This window comes from Cygnus olor, chromosome 1 (assembly GCF_009769625.2).
Source record: "Cygnus olor isolate bCygOlo1 chromosome 1, bCygOlo1.pri.v2, whole genome shotgun sequence".
In the NCBI taxonomy this organism is placed as follows: domain Eukaryota; kingdom Metazoa; phylum Chordata; class Aves; order Anseriformes; family Anatidae; genus Cygnus; species Cygnus olor.
Window position 1 is genome coordinate 42,496,573 of NC_049169.1, and position 22,759 is coordinate 42,519,331.

Here is a 22,759-nt window from a genome sequence, read left to right on the forward strand (position 1 = left end):
TATGTGTGTGTGATGTAAGTGCGCATGCAGGTAAACCCTTAACATAACTTTTAGGCTTTCAGAAAAATCAGTATGTACTGCTAGTACAGAAATCCTAATAATACCATCTATTGCACCGGAGATTAAAAATCCTTAAGGAGGTAGTTACCATATTTTCACATGAATCATCCACGATTTGGGTAATCCAACGCCCTTTAAAAACAACAGACCTTAAAAATAAATCCTCAGGAATCCCACAACAATCCTGCAGAGTAAGCAAGTAATTGTAATCAAAGGCAAAGGGCTACTTCAGTAAACATGCAAGGTCAGGACTCTTTAAAGAGATTTTCCAACCTGGGCAATTTGGGTAAAAAAAATCCATATGTACACATACATAAATATGTATATTTATGTATGTAATATATATATGTAAAACCATTGTTAAAGAACTTAAATTTTTAATGCATTTGTTGATTTTCTATTACATAACATTCTGAGAATGCTCTTATAATTTACCATTATGTTTTTTAATCCTTAGATTAAATGGATTGGAGAAAGTTGAAAAAGTAGAAACTGAAGGTTGCTAAAGGGTTGCTTAAGACATAAAACCCCTCTGAGATCCTTTAGATAAAATTAGCTACATTAAAAGCAGAATCAGACCCTATGATATTTTCTGACTATATTATTTCTATATTTAATTCGTTAATAATTGGCTAATGATTTCACAGAATCACAGAACGGTTGAGGTTGGAAGGGACTCCAGAGATCATCTAGTCCAATCCCCCCGCTCAAGCGGGGTCACCTAGGACATGTTACACAATGCATCCAGGTGGGTTTTAAATATCTCCAAAGAAGGAGACTCCACAACCTCTCTGGGCAGCCTGTTCCAGTGCTCTGTCGCCCGAACTGTAAAGAAGTTCTTCCGGAAATTCCTCAGATTTAAATACTTTGTTTGGGAAGCTATCATGTATTAACACTTCAAACATTTATCTATGGAAAAAGCATCTTGTTGGTCACCTAATTATGTATTTCTCAGGTTAGGGCATACTAAAACAGTTCTGAAATGGTTCTAAGTTTTTAAAATAAACTTCATTTACACAGATTATTATGCCTATGTTTTACCACCCGTGTTCTATCTCTACTAAACAAATTATCTCCAAAATAGAGAAAAAATATAATTAGCTGTTACATTTACAAATGCGGAAATATCCCCTCTCAAGAACTATATTAATTTCATTTCTCTATCTTGTTCTCCTGCAAATAATATTTTTGATAAGATTGTCTGTTTTCCTAGACCCTTAGGTCCTATCTATGTTAGGAAAAGGGTGCCTACTAGCTGCTTTAGCTAGTCTGAAATACAATTCATCATGTAAATCTGGTTTGCACTGACTCCACTTTAGAGTCAGCCAATATATTGCTCAGTCACATAGGTAGACATAAGCTTTAACCTACCTAAGACAGCTTTGATTGCAGAGCAGGTGTAACCTTTACAGTTTGAAAACTGCTGCAAATTGCTCTGTAGGAATGGGTGTACATACCAATCCTACCCTCCAAAAATGTGAAAAGCTCTAAACCTTGCTGAAGGAAAATGACAACTCTATAGCTACTGTCAGACTGGAAACTGGCCCAGCATCCTCTGTGTATGCCTCACAGGTCAACTATGTATTCATGATACAAAGATTTTAAAGATTCAAGTTTGTCACTCTCTTCCGTGTTTCTTTAAAGCAATCCTGAAAATCAGATAAAGAATATAGCTTCTTCAGTACATTCTGAAAGGATGCACTATTACATATTTCGTTACTAAAAGTAATTCATAACGTGCTTACTTTTCATATACTATTTGAAATACTACTTCAAACATACTTTCCAATTAACATACTTCCAGTCCATAAATATGGATTAATCAACTTCATTTCTTAAGAAAATATTTAACATAAAATATTTCATGAACGGACAAAATTTCTTCATGTGCATATAAACATACACAGATACACATACACACACACAGAGATATGTATCTGTATATATACAGATAGATATGCATGTGCACATATTAAGGGTACTACCTTCTCACATGCACACAGTTATTATTCCGACTTTGCTGACTGTTAACACTTAATGGATATTTTAACACGCCATCACGAATACATCTACAACAGTATATTATACAATTGGCCCTGAGTCAGATTAAAAGGAAAGAATTTCAGGCCAATTGCAGGTATCTAAAACATATGTAGTATACGTATATTAGTATACACTTGTTAGTCAGAGCAAACGAGACAGCGAAAGCCTTAATTCTAGATCTCCTCGTTTTTCTAGCTCATATGAGACTGAAATAGCATTTGCATTTTAAATTTGAAACTGTTTTTGGAAAAATGATACATTTTGTTGCTTTTGCTTTGTCAAATTGCACTACGGAAAATGCAGGTTCTGACTATGGTTGTTATGAAAATGGCAGTAAGCACCTGTGGACACCTCCCGAATCATGGAAGAAAAAAATCCCCATTTAAAAGAAGGTAGTTATCGCAGTTTGGGATATGACAGGAAAATGGACTACGAATATCCTAAACATGGCTAAAGGTATGTGGAATCTATGAATGTTTTTGCTGCCTCTCTTCTCTAACAACAAATAGCTTTGTTCCCTCTGTAAACATATGGAGAGATACATGTCCACCACTGACAGTAGCTGCATTTCAAAAATAATACAGCAGCAACACAGAAATCTGAATGTGCATTTCAGCAGAAGGGACAAGGGATAAACTTTTATAAATATCGAAAATAATCAGAACCCAGGGAAAACTAACAGGAATTAACAACCTTGTGAAATCTTACTATTTTGCTTTCATAAATAGTAGGTATCACCTATTTATGGAAACATAAATATGCATCAATTGTAACTCATCCTCCATGTAGGTGTAACAGAAAAAACACTGTATTCTTAAAATTTACATCAGCTTCTTACTCCTTCTTCATATTGAATAGCTCTTAAACCATTGCATTTACAACTGTTTATCATGTTTCAAATGGAAGAGACCCTAAATGATTGCAATGAAATGAACAAAATGTGTTTGGTTCAACACTCTTGTCTTTGTAATGGCAGACATACAAAATGACTGAAAAAAATACTACGTAGTAACTTGTCAGCATACTGCCTCTGGCACAATAGATGTGCCATGGTAGACAGCAGCAATGCATTTGCAATAAGTAATTATTGATTTTCTTATTTTTAATTCAGTGTTTTTTACGTAGTTCCATTATGGGTATTTTTCACAGGACTCATGTATTAACAGAAATACAAATATAAAAATACTGCATACCAAATGCAAACCCAAGGACAGCCAAAATACACAATATCAAAGTTTAAGTTTCACAGATGAGATTTATCAATAGATAAATTGAGACATCTTGGTAGTTGTTTCAGTAAACAGCAAGGAAATACCACTGCTTTACATACTGTACTATCCAAATTTGTGGTAACCAACATATTCCTTTAAATAAGAAAAAAAGATTATTTTTGTACAAGAGCAACATTACTCTTAGGACCTTTACACACCTCCGTCTCTCCCTGACCTCTGATGTTGAGGACACAGTGCCAGAAGTAGCTGTAGTCATGGCTGTGGTAGTGGCCGTAGCATTTACAACAGATGGTGCAACAGGAACCGTCACTGCTGTAGGAACATTTTCCTTTTCTTTCTCAGTACTATCCTCAGCCCACAAACGATTTGAGGTACTACAGCATAACAAGCAGCAACACAAAAAAAGAGAAAAGGAAACAGCTAAACAATGAAAGCACTTTACTAAACAACTAATAACATGTAACTTGAGGGACGGATTTTTTTTAAAAGCAAACTGAGAAATGTCTCTACTGTGAAAGCTCAACTCGAGCTATTAAATTGAATGAATTAGGAATTGAATGGTTCACAGTAATTAGATTCTTATTCTTCACCCTTCGATTCGAATATTGGATTTATTTATAACAACATGGCTGTCACTTTACAGTAGAAAGCCATGCATAATTTGAGCCAAATTGTGTAAAATTAAAAGAAATTGAACAGGAAAGTGAAAAAATCCAGAGCCCCATGATCTACTAAACAAGAACGCATGCACGTACATAAGCACATAGTAGACCTGACAAAAAAAGAACAACAAAAAGTATACTGGTGGCATTACCTGCTTGGTACACCTGCTGAAGTAGAACCCGTTGTACTCTTTGTAGTAGTGTTTGCGCTGGCGGGCAGTGTTTTCTGAAGACCAGCAGACGAGGTAACTGTTGATGCAGTACTTGGAACATTAGAACTAATCAAATCATCTTGTCTTCTACCAAAGGAGCCACTGAAGGAGAGACATTTACAATGAATACATTTGTATGACTTATCTTTCTTGGTTCATTAAAATATCACAAAGCTGTGAATGATCCATTGAACTCCTGCCTGTCTATTCTATGTTTCAATTGAGTTCTGGAAACTTTTTGGGCAAAAGAAGCTTTTCCAAACACCATTTTCTTCATTATTTCATTGAGAAGGACTTTTAAGTTCCAACTTCTGAAGGCAACAGACCTGACCATTCCTCCACAGGAATGGGAGATAAAGTGGCATCTCACTGGTTGATACTTGTCTTGATTGCATCTACCGAAGTATTCACACAGAGCCCTCAACATTCCATTTTTAAGCTGCTCTTTCACCCACACTGAAGACCTCTGAAAATACAGAACTTTACTCCACAGCTTGTCAGAAAAGAAAATGTCATTAATATCACTCCTGTAACAATTTTCAACAGACGTCCTTTTTAAAAAAACAAGCAAACAAACAAAAACCTCTCATCACTCCCAGAAAGATTAACCTCCCACCCATGCTTTTCCCTTGCTGTTCTAATTGTAACGACGATGCAGACGTTTCCACATTCTTATCCCACTGGTTCTGGCTGAACAGATTTTACAGTACCAAGTCAGGATGTTTTCATGTGTAAACTTTAGAACCCACAGTTAGGACCAACAGAACATCACATTACTAACTAGAAAAGATTTAAGGAAAAATGTCTGTTTGTCATTCTGCTATTGATCTTTCTTTCTTTTGCTATCAATTCTAAAATGGCCAAGAAAAAAAACATTTGTACAAGAACAGCTAAGGAAATACACAATTAAAACACCATGCACCATATTAAAGGGATATGTACATGGTGTTTGAAGTCTGGAGCATAAATACTGATAAAAGCTATCACGCAAAGATAGTTTTCATAAATCAAATTGTTAATGTTTTCCACCCAGAACGTGAAATCTGTGCAATATTTCTCCTAAACTCCATGTTAAGAAAACGTAGTTTTCTTTTTAAGGCAAGAGGTTAGCAAAGATGTAAGATGTACTGTACTGTATGAAATGGCCTGACTACATGCTAATGAAAACACATCAATGTCAGGACTGAAAAAGATAGCACCCATCACCATGTACATCATCAGCATGTATCAGTATGCAACTCAGCTACCTGAATGTCAAACTTTTGATCTATTCATTTGAGATATTTATTGCCCACTTCATTAACATCAATGAAGAACTTCACTCAAATAGCTTCACTGAAACTACACAGTAAAATTAATCATGTATTAATTCCTGGATATGATCCATTCTGAGAAAATCCTGCAAGATGAGAGCCATGTACACCTGAAAGTTATTTTCATATTCATCATTATTTAGTTTACATTCAAGTGAGATTTATTTTTACATGTTCATTCTATGATGGTGATATTCAAGGTAGGCATGGCGATAATCTACCACTATGGACAGCAGACCAAGACCTCTGATACTATCATGTACAAGCAGAATTCAATGTTTTTTCCCTCTTCTTTTCAGATATCAGACAGAATCACTACTATTCCAACATTTAAAATAGTTATCTTTGGTTCCTGATCAAATCTGGAAGGAGTCAAAATAACCTCAAACTGAAATAAACAATAGGAATAAAAAAGCATATAACTTTATGTAGCAGTTGCTGTAACACTCTAAGCTGGTAAAATGGTGTAGCTTTAAAACAAGCACATGAGCTTGTACCTCAGCTTAAGTACATACTTTGCGATTACTATGAACGCCATTTTAACATGTCACCATTCAATTTTAAACTGTCCTTACAAAGTTAAGGATTCAGGATTTTTTTTTTCTTTTAATTTGTAAAATTATTTTGATTTTAAAACAAGAGAAAATCCCACACCTTCTTTGATAACTTGTGTTTAATGATGTAGGACCTTCATTCAAACTGTTTTTCTTGACATCTTCCTCCCATTTTCTCCTTGCATAGGAACTACCACCACGTATTGAGCTAGCAGACGAGTCCCTGTAAATAAGATTTTAATTTAGCACACTCATATTAAAGCAGTTTGATTTTGATGCAAGCTGAAAATGAGTTTCAAATTAAAGATGAAAAACTTGTGTGTGGATAATGCATTTAAAATAAACGTAACAATGCAGAACAGGAATAAATTGACCTGATACATACAGTAATTTTCAAGCTCCTGTAGAAAAATATCAGATACATATTAACATTGTTTGAAGTATAATAGAAAAGAAGTTTCAGAAAAATACTGTTAAAGGGGATTTAATCAATAGGAAGTCAAACATCAGCTTTTATCTGTGATCATTGTTGGATTTGTTTCTCTGCAAAAAGGATCAAGAGGCTCCTTCGTTTGCTCCTGAGATAACCCAGTGCAATAAAGGGAAAACTACCTGGTGTTTTTAGAAGTTAGTTTCATAGGATTATTCATTCGTGGATGTTATAATACGAAGTTCAAAAGCTGACTACCCTTTAGAACTCATGATACTGTAGGCTAGTGTAAACAGGTCTGCAGTAGCCGTTCCTGAGTGGCCTGCCACGTATCACTAGCTGACATTACTTTAGTCATGAGGAATTTCCATTCTGTTGTTGCAGTTTATAGCAGGAAGAAATAACCTTGCAAAAATCTGCATAGAAAAATGGCTCTGAAAACTGATACTAATACAAAAAACTCAGTGTCTAACATAAGCTCAAGATATGAAGCAAAGTTCAGATAGAAGGAAGAAAGAAATGTCTTGCACAAAACTATATATAAAAGGCAACTGTCTATGTGAGGGGAAATAAAATCTTGTAAAGAGGTGTTTCATGTTCAAGATACTTGTGAACTTCAGAATTTTCTCCAAATATATCCTGTTGCACAAAAATGTATGGTAGCACTTCTGTGGTTGCAAACAACCGCAGAAAAGGATCAAACACAGGCCAACGCAATGCTACGTCTTACAAACAAAGAGAAACACTAATTCTGAGATATTACCTACCATACATCTTAAGTAAGTCCTGCCGCATGACAGATTTTAATAATTGCTGAAAGTTTAGCTTTGCCAAGACTCTACAGACTTCAGCACTCTTCTTGTAGCATTGGCTACACTTCTGAGGCTGGATGTCTAAGATTTGTTTATCTAAAGGCCCAACTAGGATTCATCTGGAAGTCCTTTCCATTACTCACAGTAGAAAGTTAGATGGATTACACGACATCATCTATTATCTAGACAAGCAGGTGTTCAGACAGGTGGAACAAGAACACAGCATTAAGCTAAGCAACAAGGATAGAGATCTGGGACATGGGCAGAACCCTTAGTAATTAATTAATGTATCTGTAGGGCAGAGAGTTAAATTGGTCACCATAAAAAAGGTCAGACTAAAAGTCAAAAATCTCTTATGGTTTTAAATAAATAAGCTGGGTTGTCTGCCAAGTCATACATTAGTCAAGGTACTGGTGCCTAAAAAGGCTGGCCTAAAAGAAAGCTTCACCTTTTGTACACCAAGGAATGAAGAATATTCTCAGGTCAACTGCTCAGACAACACTGTCAGGACTAATGACACTGATCTCAGGTCACCCAATACACACGAGGAAAAACGTAATATTGCTGGTACCCGCTTTTGGAACTGTGTCTGTGAATAAATCATGATGGTATGCCAAAGAGACAAAATAAACTTTGACACTGCACCAACATTTAATCCCTTTGTTACAAACAATAAAAAATTCTAATAAATAAAATTACAATTAAATATTTATCCCAATCTTAAATTATCATCTGGTCAAGACAGTTTCAGTCATTTGAGAAGCTCGTAAAAGAATAAAACATGAAATAAGAACAATCTCTGTTATAAACAAACCAAAACTGACTAATGCATTCAACTTCAAATAAGAATATAGTAGAATGATAGAATCGCTTGAGTTGGAAGAGAACTTAAAGACCATCTGGTTCCAACCACCCTGCATAGGCAGAGACACCACCCACTAGATCAGGTTGCCCAGGGCCTCATCCACCCTGATCCTGAACAGTTCCAGGGATGGGGCATCCCTGTACTCTTCCCAGGCCACATGTCCCTGCTTCCACTGCCTGTGCATCTCCTTCTTACACCTCAGTCTGAGCAGCAGGTCCTTGCTCAGCCATCCAGGTTTTCCGCCCTCCCTGCTCCCTTTCTTATACATGTGGATGGAAGAGTTCTTGCCCTCTAAGGCATCCTTAACGAGTTGCCACATCTGTTCAGATCCTTTGTCCCTAACGACAGTCTTCCACTCATCCACTTCCATCTCATCCACTGGAACAAACAGCTGGAAGTTTGCTCTGTGCGAGTTCAGGGTCCTGACTTTGCCGTTTGCCAGGTCCGTGTTCCTTGAGATTACAAACTCAACTAGGGCGTAACAAAACAGACGCCAACAAACTAAGCTGAACTTCAGGGGAGTATGAGAACTGGAATATCCCTGTTTCAAAACAGAATTTGTCACCCAGATGCTGAACTTAGGCAACAGTATTCTGCAAGCTTAAGAAAAAACAGCATTTATCTTGTGTTTTCTCCAAACTGAACCATTCTCAACAATAGCAACAAAAAACCTCCTCTTCAGACATAAGATTTGTCAATCTTATAGATAATGATTACAGTGGAGCAATGAGAAGTATTTTCATTTCAGGTCATCCAAAATTCAGCTATCTAGACACAATCTGACAGAAACAAGACATACATTTTGTACTACGTATAATATATTGAAACTCGTGAAAGCAGCCAAATAGAACCGCAATAAAAGAGAGAAGTGAAAAAATTGGAAGGTTCTGACAATGTAAGTATGTCATGAAAGCATTCCAAATACTAACAGGTGACAGGCCTATGCATCTGAACTTTTTATTCCCTTTATACTGAAAGCTGAATAAAAAATATCAGTAAAGAAAGTATCTCCAAAAGAAGATGAAAGGCCAACAAGCAAACAAGAAAAATAGAAGTGAAGGTTACAAAAGAACCACTATGACTTCTGCAAACAGCTGCTGACGCATGATATAGTTTTACCAAGCACTATAAGAAAAATATATTTTTCTTCAGCAGAAGTAATAATGAATCCCAGTATCCGCACGAGATGGCTCAAGACAAATCAGTAAAATTCTTTCAGTACCCTTCAATAGTTTAAAGTTTACAATTTTTTATTTTGCATTTATTTTCTCCCCTAAAACTACAACACTTAATGCCCAGATCAGCTCCTATAATAAAATAATTTATGATTTACAAAATCAAAAACCTTTGGGATTACTCTACAGATTAGCATAATCTATGGAAAAGTATAATGTTATAAACCAGCATTGTCTTCATATCTGCAAGTTTGTCGGCTACTCTAAAATCACATAATTTTATATTTAACAGTAATTATAAATTTAGAGTCACCTGTTTTCTTTTTCATCAATGTCAGAGGTACTGGCCAGTCGTCTTGGTATTGTAGGTGCAACATATGCAAGTCTCGTTCCTTTTCCATCTTTCTCCTGAAAGACATATTTTTACCAAGTGCTACTATTATTGATTATACTACTATAAGCTGGAAAATCATCATTATGACAACTTCATCTGTATTTGTTGTGACCCAATTATACAAATGAGTTTTAAGCTTTAAATATCATAAAGACTAAAACAGGTAAAGGGAACTGTTTATGTTTTCTTGCTAGTTATGCATGACTTGATTTCCATTTAAACGGCAGGAAACAGAAAACTGCTTACTGAAAACAACTATTTCAGTATTTTTATATGGTATAGTTTAGTATTATTCCCTATCCCAAAAACAGATTTAAACATTTGTACTTGAAAAAGAACCATATGTTATATGCATACCTGTTCCAAATTAGTCCTTTGCTAAGGACTGCAGTACATTTGTGTTTAATTATGCAATTAAATTTTTGTAAATAAAAAAAGACTACAGAATACAAAAAGAGCTTCCTTTTTCAGAAGATTCTATCAACACTGCTCTCCAAATGATGCTGAAACTGTCAACCCTCTGGTCTCCCTTAACTGTAAAAAATACTACTACTGTCAGTGAAAGTCCCAGAAAGGGAGAAGCCCCAGATCCATGTACCAGGTCACCAGACAGTGAAGGTGCATATTGTATTTTTAAAGTACTACACAGAAGCTGTATAATTTAATGGTTTGGAATTTTAGTAAAGAATAAATGTGCAGTAAACTCTAAAGAGAATGTCTTCCTTTTACAATAAACACCTACACTAAGCAAAGTTCGTCAAAATGCTATTTCACACTGAAAAAGATTACCTTTTCTTTGTTGTCCAACGAAGAGGAAAGTCTAGGACTTGAAGCAGAACGCATAACACCTGCAGCGTCCTTTTCTTTCTGAGCTTCTTTGGAAGCAGTAATCTCTGCAAGTGCACCATAACTACCAGTTTTTCTAAGACCTAATCTCCATGAAGCAGGAGATTCATCTTTCCTCTCTTCTTCTTTGGGAGAAACCTTGGTTGTAGACGTTGGAAACTGTAAAACACAGCAGCAAATTATAGGCTATTAATTTGCATTATCAGTGGTAATTCACGATCCTTGCAGAGATTTGAGAACACAACTACTTTTAATAATCATGGAAGTACTGAATTCTTAGAGGAGTTAAGGTGAAAGACAACCTACACGCTCTTCTCTTGAATTAGTTAATGAGATAAGAAACATAAAACTGGTCAAGGAATACTACTCCTCTAGAAGTTAGCTTGGAAAAACTCACACTTTGTAATAAACACAGTGATCAGGAGATGCAAACTTAAAACCATGCAAATCTGGTATCAACACTTTGATTAAATATGTTATTTTGCAACCTGTACACAAACCTGTGCACACCAGAACCTCACCATAGATTTTTCACCCTTATTGGGCACAAGAACAATGCCAGTTTTGCGCAAGCCCTGCCTCCATGATGCAGGATCTACTGACTCCACGACAGGCATGATAGGAGGAATGAAATCATACTAAAGCCAATTAAGACAAGACAAAGATGAAGATTGAAAGAACAGAAAATAGAAACAAAAGGTTGTTTCAAAAGCACATAGTTTGTTCCCACGCTTATGTCATGTAGCTCTTCATTACACCGCATAATACCAAAAAGCAGAAAGACAATTACAACTTTAGTAACAGATTCTTATTAAACACAGCACATGTTTAGCTAGCTCAGTGACAGAACTACAGTTTGCATAGAATAGGACAGCAAAGCTTGTAAACCTAACAGGTCCATGCCTAAATCATCATATGCTGGAGAATATTACAAGATTCACACTAACATGTCCATTACCTTTCTTATCTTTCATATTACATTGAGATCCCTTAATATGATCACATGCTAGCTTAGCTATCAAACCCACACCTTTACTCACATACTTCCCCAAGTTTAGTGTCCTCAGATAGAAAGTAGCATTATTGAATGCGACAGAGACTGAAGAAAACCCAAATTCAAACTTAGTACACTGCTGTGAGCAACATATAGTTCGGACATCTATGGTGTAAAATCAGAAGAGTAACTGCAGTAGCACAGATGTCGCAAGCCTGAAGAAGCAGGTGCAAGAGTAGGTTCAAGGCAACTTGTACCTGTACCAGTGCTGTTCTACAGTTTTTTAGTAAAAACAGTTTAAATCCTGTTTGTTCATTGACATGAGCTGCAACTGCTTCTCCAAGTCATATGTGCATACCATTTTACAAAATGATCAGCCTCAATATAAACGGGCATTTATTTTGTAAATACAGAAAACCCTGAGTCTTTTACATTTAATTGTAGAAAGATAACTGCAGTGTACTTTTAACCTGCACTTTTTGCCTTTAAGACAGAAAAATAAGATAAGCTATTAGTTACCACACAATAAAATTGGAACAAACTAAATGCTAATGTGTTACTGATTTGCAAAAGGTTTTCAATTAGCTTAAAATCATACTTATTTCTTATCAAAACGTTTTCATACGTCTTAATTTAATCATGTACCAAGAAAAAATTCTGTTTAACTGATCATTCAACTCTGGAATACCAAGCCATACCCCAAGCATGCAATGATTTGATAATCATCCTGTCACTGAAGGTCATATAACTTAAAAGGCTTTTGCATAGTATGAAATAAATGGATTGAAAGGCACAAGCTGGAAGCTTTCACTGCAAGATGAAGTTCAGACAATTCCAAGAAAAAGGAAGTATTTGAAGTGTTAGATACCTTAGAATATAAAGCATGCAAACATAATTAATTCCATTACAAAAACTGGGTGGAGAGCATATTGGTTAAACTGAACAACTGTCAGAAATGCTTGTACTACTAAACTGACTTCCAAAAGATAAACTATACAGTAGGCCTGTTTCCCTGAAGTTAACTTCACACTCTATGTTTGTGTTCTCTACAGTTAAGTACAGTTGGCAAACCAGAAATTCCTCACAATGTCTTCCCTTTCCCCCGGAGCCCCATTTGCTATGGTTTGAGAGCCCCATTTGCTACGGTTTGCATGGAAAACTTGTGGCTCTTCAGTTCTGTGCAGCTCTTGAGCAACCCAAACGCAGCTCCCATGAGCTCCCATGAACCGTAACTCCTAACTCAGCCAGTGCAAACTGTTTAGATTAACATCACAAGATCACCCTGGAATCTAGCTGTTTGCCCAGCCACAAGGGCTCAGAGAAGGGAAACAGTAGTCATTCCTGCCAGTGAGCCATGCCCACAACTACCTTTTGCTCTTAATGCTTTTTTAAAGAGAAATCTTGTGGACATCAGTTATGATGATTTTTATAAAGCAGCTTTTAGGATCAGGAAAGCTGGCCCAACCCTGTTGTACAGTATCACATAATATGATGCAGTTGGGCGATTTAAAGTATATTCTCTTTATCTTTTACATGAAAAGGTGCTAACCATTAGGTTCTAACCTATATTTTTTAAGATTAATTATTATTAGGTTCTGTTGTGTATATGAAAGCACAACTCCAGTAATTGCCAGGAAGCTAAATGCAATACATAATATTCCCCCTATAGTACGTCTTCCCTCTCTGCTGTGGTTTCAGTGTATCATAGTCACATTTTTTCAAAAACATCTGTAGAAGGTTAAGCTTTGATTATGACGTGAAGAAAACTTGTAAGGGATGACAAAGGAAGTCCTACTGGCTTGCTACCCAGTTTGCTTATATATTCTGAATGATTGACTTGCATACAACCTTGTGACTGTACATTATTATCTATTGTAATTTTTTTCTCCAGGCATACATATCTCCCTTTTGACAAGCAAACCCAAGATTCATTCCAACTAACTTTTCAAATCAAGCTTCCTATAAGCAATATGGCTTTGATGGCTATGTTTTTGAGACGAATAAATTATTTGCACCAATCACAAATTATGTGCTCCAATCCTCTGGTTCTTCCGTTAGATCCTAACCATACTGAAATCAGGGCTAGAACCTACAGCATTTTCTTAGTTCAAATATCATTTTCTATTTCTGTGCCTCTCATTTTCAACTTCTAGCACCAGCTGAATGCTTCTAAGGACTCTCAAAAGTACCTTAGTCATACCTGGCTCCCTTGCCTTAAGAGTGACAGTAGTTTCCAAAACTTTAGGAGGAGTCTGGCATAAAAAAAGACTTTTGAAAGATGAAGATAACTTCAGAAAAACACGAATTACAGTCACTGTGCAATAGATTTTTGCTTTTTTTTAAATGGATCTTGTGTTCAGCTACATTGCAGCTATGTATTTTAGATTCCTGTTTAGAATCAAAACTGTTCACTCAAATTTCAAAATTTACAAAAATTAAACACAGTTTCTGCAGAAAAACAAAATATGTTAGGAATCTATTCATATTTTCATCACTGGATAACACAATTCAATTTTATACAAGTAACAAAAAATGTATGCTTACAAAGAACAGAAATCTAAAATCACAACAAGTATTTTATTTTACCTTCTTAATAGGTGATGTGGGTGTCCCTTGACCACCAGCTACCGAAGGTGCTGTCACAGCCACTGATGATGCTTGTGTACTTGTGGTATTTGCATTATTAGTTACACCTGCCAAGGTTTTGGTCTTATCTGAAAAATATTTATAAGATTCTCACTTCATTTTTCACTCATAACTCTCTCACTTCCACAACACAGAGTTGAATTTCTTTTGAACAAGTTTGTCAGTCAACTTTCCCAACATTATTATTTATCCCTCAGTATTTTTCCTTTCCCTCCCACTATATCTTAGTTAGGTTCGTCTTCTTTTCATAACATTCATGCATATAATTTTTTACTTATTTTTGTTATTCAGGAAGTATTAAAACACTCAGAGATGCACAGACAGAACCACAGACTCATTCAGGGTGAAAGTGACCTAATTCAACCTCCAGCTCAAAGCAGGGCCAGCATTACATACAGACCAGGCTGCTCAGGTCTTGAAAACCTTCAGAGACAGAGGTGCCACAACCTCTCTAGGCAAACTGTACTTTAGCAGTTGGTTAATCAGTGGGAGGTACATTGGCACGTAATAGTTGAACTACAGAAGATACCAATTCAAAGTAAAACATTTATTCTTGAATAACTGTGTATGTTGAGTATAAAGAAATAATTAACTGCATAGAGAATCCAGACTCTGGACAGAAGAATTTAGCTGAGGCAGGAACTTGCTCTTCCTCGGAGAAACAACCAGAGCTCTGACTTTCCATTTGCTTCCTTCCTTCTTCCTCCCTTGTTTTTCTTATGTAAGTTTCACTGCCTACCTTCTCTGACCTCTTCTGCTCTGTCTTTCCTGCCCACATCTTCTGCTGTGAACCTTAATTCCTCTTATACAAACACACATATAATATCCTGGTTGTCATCCAACTGTTGTCATTGCACTTGCTTGAGCTTCGTAACCACAGAATCACAGAATGGTTTGGGTTGGAAGGGACCTTAAAGACCACCCAGGTCCAACCCCCTGCCACGGGCAGGGACACCTCCCACCAGACCAGGTTGCCCAAAGCCCCATCCAGCCTGGCCTTGAACACCTCCAGGGATGGGGCATCCACAGCTTCTCTGGGCAACCTGTGCCAGTGCCTCACTGCCCTCTGAGTAAATAATTTTTTCCTTATATCTAATCTAAAAACTACCCTCTTTCAGTGTAAAACCATCGCCTCTAGTCCTGTCACTACACACCTCAATTCTGTTTCACCTACTCAAATTGTAAATTGTTCAGAGTGTGTTGGTACATGCTACCTGTTCTGTGCTGAGCAACGTGGGGTTCAATCCCTACCAGTTTGGGCCCTATTATAAGCATGCCTTTATTTCTACATGACCCGTTTTAAAAGCGTGCAACATTTTTATAGTGTTCTCATATCTAACATTTCAGCGAACTACCAATGGTATGATTTGAAATCACACAATTAATGCTGTTGCTGTTACACACTTGCTCATAGTTATGGACATAGTTTAACAGATACTTTGAAGAATTAGTTATGCAGAAAACAAAAATATATATAAAAAACAGCTTGCAAGACAAACTACGCTTGATAGAAAGCTCTTTTAAAACACAAGGGGAATTAAATGGTTTTAAACTTCTGGGTCATGGTGATAAAATGTTCAACAGGGCAACGTGGGCTGACAGTATGAACTGAAAAAGGTTTACAGATGTATAAGCAGATCTGCTGGAAGTTTGTAAACAAGTAATACAGCTTTAAAATACACAGTAAAAAGTAACAGGAGTTAAAGCACACAGAGAAAAATGAACTTTTCACAACAGCATTCTGAAATTATTTCAAGAACAGGTAAATCACAGTATTATGCATGGCTGAGCTAATTTTCAAAAAACAGAACTATCTCAAAGGAAGTAAGTTTAAAAACTGAATTGCTGAAAGTTTTGTTTATTTTTAGTGTCTTCTTGTCTTTTAGGAGATACTAGTTTCAAATTCATATTTTCCTGCTTGGTCTTACAGAGAGAAATGTATTTATTGTGAAGCTGTATACTCACATAATCAATGAATCAGAACAGAATTTTTAGGAAAACATTTCAAATAACCCAACAGATCATAAATCATACAGTTTCCAGTACCTCAGAATATTGAACAACATTAAAATATTTTACAGCTAGAATGCTCTTCCTAAGCTTAGGATTTTTCAGTAGAAAACTACCTTAAGCTGAATAATGGGAAAAAAAGGAAAGCACAAGCTTGGAATTTAGAGATGCAGTTCTACAGGGAAAAGCTTAAAGTCTGGCTTGCCAAATAAAGTATGATAAAGCTTTGTTGATACTAAAAAAACAAAGTTTACATAAATTAATTCTTGTGTCACAGTCAAATTTTCCTGGCACAAACTGTCTACTGGTAACGAAGAGAACACAGTTACCAGAGTCATAAAGTTCAGGAGACGTTACAGTTAGTCCAGTTACTGAGAAAGTACTACATGTTACGTATCGTAAGCGTTCTGAGTTTATCCAAGTTCAGTCTCTGCAAGCAAGGGATGCAAGTATACTAAGGTGAAGGAATAATTACAAAGCGTGACAGACTTTTGTTCCTGCTTATTATTGAAATGTTGGCTTCTTTCAAAATACAAAAATAATTAAAGCAAACAGAATGTTTGGTTTCACAATTCATTTTTGTTTCTGCCTACATCAAGTATTTATGATATACTGATTAGCTCTAAAATCCCTCTCTAACCTTACTATTTCAGGCAAATAAATTAGAAAAAATGCTTTAAAATGAGAACTGACAGATCACGAAAATAGGTTTACGCATTTTAACAAGCATCACTATGAAATATTAACAAGACATTTGTAATGCCATCTGCATCTATTATGTTACTGCACCGCAATTCTAAATTCTAATTCTAAAGCTATGCTGTTCTTACATCATTATTTGCTTTAAGTCTCCGATAATCTTTCAAGAAGAAAAAAAGCTAAATTCCACTGAAGAGCAAGCTGTTGACCAAGGGAATTATTTGAAATGCTCTAGAGGAAAGATTCAGCTTCCCTGAAGGTTATCAACCTAGACAAGAGTTAAAGAAAGAGCAAAAGTAAGCCTCATTATCCTCAGAAGGCAACGTATTTTACTTTGTTGGATTTCAGATCAGTACCAGATCCTCCAGGTACCAGGAAAAAAATAACCTGAAAATTGGATAGGACTGGTAAAAATCTGCAAGAGATTCCATCTCTACTTCTACAGCAGAATAGTTCCTATATGGATAAAAACAGTAACTCCAGTATGGCAATACCCACAAATTATTACAAATAAAGCAGTGCTGAATGTGCCTGTAACTCCATGGTAAATTTAATGTACGCTCCCACCAGCTGGAAGAGCGTAAGTAGCTTGCCTTCCAAAGATACTGAGTGCAGTCTCACTAAAATATGCACATCCCATAATGAAAAGAAGGAAAATAACTATTATTTTTGAAATTTAATCAGTCACAATAGCACTAAAGCATTGAAAACCTATACATCTGAAAAGACAAGCAACAGAAGGAAAAATATAGAAGGACAAATAAGAAGGAATAATAATAGAAGGAACATATGTGAATAAATGCAGGAATTCTTTTTAATTTCAAACACAAGGGTCCTTTTCTATATTCATTGATAATTATACGAAAGATTTGTAAATCTGGATAGTGATTAATGGTGAAATAAGAACATATAGTTACATTGTTTGATTAAAATTTCATTCACCTCCCTGTTTCTTTCTTTCTTTTTCTTCATTTTTCCCACCTAATTTCTATACACAGATTTGAGACTCAGAAACCTTTAAATACTCCCAGAGACCTATGCATAAACAGGGAAAGCATTTAATGTTTCCCCTCATCTAGGCTGCATGAATAAATTTAAACATTAATTTTCAGCTTATTTTCAGAAGTACTGAGTAATGCGTTTCTTTGCATACAATTCCAAACTTTTCCAAGAACATTCCTCTGGAAATGAAGTTGTATATGAAGCATATGTTAAAACAACACCTTTTGAAGTTTATTTCAGCGCGTAACTGAGAATAAGTCTACACACCATTACTTTATGAATATCTAAGATTGTCATATTCATACCGGTATTTACTTCAGGATGGCAAGAACAAATAAGAATGTTTGTGCACCTGCTGTTCCAATCTGTACCAGCTCCATAAGCAAACACTGCTAATGAAGTCCTCATTTCTGCTTTGACCTTCTAACTTTGTTAATGTTTTTTGACATGCTGCTTAAGGCTTATATATTCCAAAAATTTAATTAAAATAAACTGTTAAATAGACAATCATCTAAGTAGATTAACCGCTTTAACCTCAGTAACCATCAATAAAAGCACCCTTATGATATCTCTGTTATGACTTGACTTTAGACATACATAAATGTGCTTCAAAATAATTGGAAGCTTAGTGAAATGCAGAAGTGAAACTTAATAGACTTAACTATGCATCATATGATATTAAATAAGTAAATTAATAAAGCAAAAACTTACACAATACTCCAGATAACATACCTGTCTCTGCTTCAGATTCTGAGTCGTCATCTTCCTCCTCTTCACTAGAACAACTGGATTCATCCTTCTTTCCCTCTTCCTCCTCATCTGCTTTCTCATGCTCGAGAGACTCTATACTAGATGCATTCTTTTCTTGCTCCATAATCAATGTCTCTTTACTGAATTTGAAAAAAAAACAAAAACCAAACTTACTAAGTCGTGAAAAATTTATTAAAACATGTCAAGTAGAACTTTGCGACAACTTGTGAAGTTACGCGTTTCATTAAGAGCTCATCATTTTTCCTTGTTTACTTACTTTTTGAATGTTTTCTGTGTCTGATTATTATCCATGTTGGCTGTGGATTCAATTAGGGGAGATTTCTTTTCCCGTTTTTCACTATGAAGCTTCAAAACAGAATAATGCAATTAAATTGGTAGAACGGTAGCAATATGACAAAATTACTAGTGGAGGGAACTCTTCTTCAACTATAAAAAATGCTAAAACGTTCATACACTTTCAAAATGTCAAACCTCAAAGTTCTAAAATCTCAAAAACTGTTATTTCCAGGGAGTTGCTGATTGTAGATGCAATAGATCATAAAATGCCTACTGGAGAAAGCAAGTAGGAGAGCACCTTCTATCTTCCGGAGCTTTCCAATGACTGTAACTGACCAAATAATGGCCTGAAAGAACAGCTGAGATGACTGGCATTACCTGAATTGAAGCCCCAAATCAAAACTTTGATTTTAATCTATATGCTACTCTGAGCTAATTGTGTACCATCATCACACATATAATAAAGTATAATATATACAGATGCAAAAATCCTACCAGATTCTGCTTCTTCTGTAATTCTTCTAAATATCCTAGAATATCTTCATCTGCCACGTCAAATGCTGTCTGGCCCTGTAGAAGTGGAGAAGAAAACCGCAGTTTTGTACAGTAGAATTTAAATAAAACAGATTTTGATGCCTTATCACATTGATGATGCAGGTAAGAAACAGAATTGTACAGAGAAATTAGAACACATAAGCCAAGCTCTATTGCAAACTGTTAGTCTGTCAGTGACTGAAAACAATTTTGCAGTATTACTTTTTTTAGAATTGAAACAGAAGTATCTATACCTCATGAGAAAACACTTCTTTTAAGACAGAAAAACATGACTTCAATAAAATTTTACTGTCCGTTGAAGGAAAATAAATACTATAAAGGAAAATAAAACAGGCTGAAAGAATGTAATGCTCACAACATTAGTTCCAAACAACTGTTCCAATAGAAGTTGTATGGATGGACACTGACTAGTTAGTACCCTGTCCATCTTCAGACTACCATATACAGTTGATTTTTTGAAGTTTTAATTATTTAAGAAAACGTAGTTATACTTTCACATTTTTGCAGTAAAACTGAATTTACATTTTCCATTCTGTTTTAGGAAAGATCTGCTACAATTGTTTGCTCCTGTCCCCCTTAGTGTGTGATTTTCATGGGATGTACTTGAATAAATGTCCTACTGTGATTCATTAACAGAGAGTAATGCCATTAGCTGGAATTTCTTCGGCTTGCCGTATCTCACATCTACATAGTCATTACAATTCTTGAGTAGGCCAGATGCCCACAGGACAAGAGATTCTATCTTTAAGGTCAGAATTGGTAAAGGTTTCAAAAACTCCTTTTCTTCACCTCCACATGAAGACAAGAAAGGCTGAAGCTCACAGTTGCACAAAGAAAGCCTAACTTACTTGCTTCGATACTGCAATAGAATGTTTTGTATTTGGAAGTCTGCATTTAAACAAAGTGAGTTTGGGATCTAGGCAAAGTCATACATCCACTGGTACAAATGCAGCTGCATCAACATGCCGGGTGGACATGTTGAAATATGGTGAGATGACAACACCAGTCAAGTAAATACTTCTGTACAAAAACCAGCAATAAAGACAGAGCTGTCATTTTAAAGTGGTCACAGCAGCTTATAAAGATAATGAAATGTGTTCATATTTGTCTCATTGTTTATTTCAGTTTGTCAAAATGTTAACTAGGGACAAACATGCTCCTAATTACATTGCAAAGTCTGTCTTAAGTGGTTAGAAAGGACAGAACTTTAAACTACTGATTTTCTCATCTATAAAGCTTCTGACCATACACCAGAAGCACATGCTCCTTTCAACAAGTACTACCCAAAACGGCTTGAGGTCCTCTGACACAAACTATTCCATATAGTGTAACACAGCCCTAACTTGGAAACTAAACAACAAAATTATCTCAAGTTTATACTTGCATTGTGACTACAGTTTTTAATCTAGCTTTCTATTTTTAGGTAGCTATTAAGTTATTTTAGGTAGCTATTTCCAAAAAACATCAAATTAGGCCTATCTTGGCCACAAAAAAATCACTTTTTTTTTCCCTGTTGTAGTTGGAAGGTTTTATCTAAACTCAATCCATAGATGTCAATACCTGAAGTTAAGTGCCTAAACAATAACGGCTGAGCTCTCTGTGATGCTAAGCACCTAACAACTGAAACTAAACGCAGTGGAGTTCTCAATCTTCATCATCTCTAAAAGCAAAAACCTGTACTGGCTTACTTAAAGACACAACAGGTGAAACTTTCCTAGTTTACACAGACAAGCCTACACGACAAATAAAACAGCTCATATCCCTCTGTACCTCCTTTTTTCTTATTCTTTTCCCAGCTGAGCTGAATACAGGTTTATGACAGTGCTTTCAGGAATACCACCCTCCACATTTTCAAAATCCCAGTAAAAGTCTAACAGATAGCCTGCTAAACTGGCTTCAATTAATTGCACCAGCTTTTGATTACCTGACACAAAACACAATTATATACCTGATCTTAAGAAGTTCTGTAAGTATTATACAGAAACAGAGTTGAGACTGTTTGAAATGAAATTCCAGATTTCATTCGTTTTATTATAAGCAATCTTAACTTCTAAAGGAAGAAGTCAACAAAGAATAAAAACATTAAGCAGCAGTAGTTTTGCCTTTATGCTACTTTGCCTACTAGCAAATTCATGACCTAATTAAGAATCTGTATCTACCTATTTCCACAATTAACTTTAAAAAGTTACAAAAAAAATCAATGTTAAAAGTTGGTCAATACACAATATTGACAGAAATTGGGAGCAGATCAGAATCTAGCTGTACAACATGGTGCAAAGAGAAGAAAGAGAGCTTCATCACTTACACAGTTCATCAAAGAGTCTCAGCTCCTTGTGACACCTATGTGAATCATTAATATATTTTTATCTGTTGGGAGCAAGATCTTGCAAAGCCAACAAGCTACAAAAGCCTTCGTGTAGAGGTCGAGGAAATACAGCTTAGGTAGCATCCAAGTTATGTCCAGGGAGTCCACAGATGCCTACAAGTTTCTTAGAGTGCACCCAAAGCAGCTTAGTGGTAACTTTTTAGTATTCCAACACAAGCTGTTTTAATTTAAGAGTTAAAAGCAGAAGCTAATGCCCAACACTACTCAAAGGCATCATCATCGTCTTCAGCAAACAAATATTGACTGAACACATTGCCTCTATGCAGTCCATCTAGTCACTGATTTTGTACCTCTGAAACATCAATAAAACTGTTCTATTTTGAATTTTGTTGTAAAAGATCACATGGATCATTTAATATAGAAGTAAGTATAAACTGGGCCTAGAAAATAATTTAGACAATCAGGAAATTTAGTTTTGAACACAAACATGCTGTTTTGACAAAACATGCATTATATAAAGCTCCATGTACAGTAAACAGCAGTTTATCATCACTTTTCTTACCCTGGCTTCTAAAGTCACTTTAGAGACCAGAACTTTGTATCTTGACAAGGATTACATAAAAATCCTACCACTTTGTTGACAGCCTCCATATCACAAAGGTTTTCCACTAAAATGCGACATGCTTCTTCTTTACCCCAGTGAGCAGCAGCATGAAGTGGTGTCCAGCCATCATAATCTTTAATATTTACATCATAGCGAGCCTGTATTAAAAGCCTAAAGAAATTCAAACAATTAGACCTTGACACTGCTGACAGATAGCTAAACTGTCATAAAATCATTTAATTATTCTACAATAATACTCTTTTCTCATTAATGTCAAC

General features: G+C 35.7%; 1 protein-coding gene across 6 annotated transcripts in view; it reads right to left on the reverse strand.

Moving 5' to 3' along the window:
- Positions 1 to 22,759, reverse strand: part of PPP1R12A (protein phosphatase 1 regulatory subunit 12A) — a 130,098-nt gene that overhangs the window by 28,350 nt on the left and 78,989 nt on the right. For 2 of the 6 annotated variants that reach the window (XM_040554021.1, XM_040554030.1), the window contains exons 5-14: positions 22,508 to 22,652; positions 19,492 to 19,566; positions 18,977 to 19,065; positions 18,682 to 18,839; positions 14,179 to 14,306; positions 10,542 to 10,757; positions 9,672 to 9,766; positions 6,177 to 6,299; positions 4,150 to 4,311; positions 3,533 to 3,709 (exon numbers count right to left, since the gene is read on the reverse strand). In XM_040554021.1, the coding sequence (XP_040409955.1) occupies positions 3,533 to 3,709; positions 4,150 to 4,311; positions 6,177 to 6,299; positions 9,672 to 9,766; positions 10,542 to 10,757; positions 14,179 to 14,306; positions 18,682 to 18,839; positions 18,977 to 19,065; positions 19,492 to 19,566; positions 22,508 to 22,652 (1,368 nt within the window). The remainder of the gene's footprint in view (positions 1 to 3,532; positions 3,710 to 4,149; positions 4,312 to 6,176; positions 6,300 to 9,671; positions 9,767 to 10,541; positions 10,758 to 14,178; positions 14,307 to 18,681; positions 18,840 to 18,976; positions 19,066 to 19,491; positions 19,567 to 22,507; positions 22,653 to 22,759) is intronic. The other 4 variants (XM_040554035.1, XM_040554052.1, XM_040554043.1 and 1 more) reach the window with 3 other exon arrangements.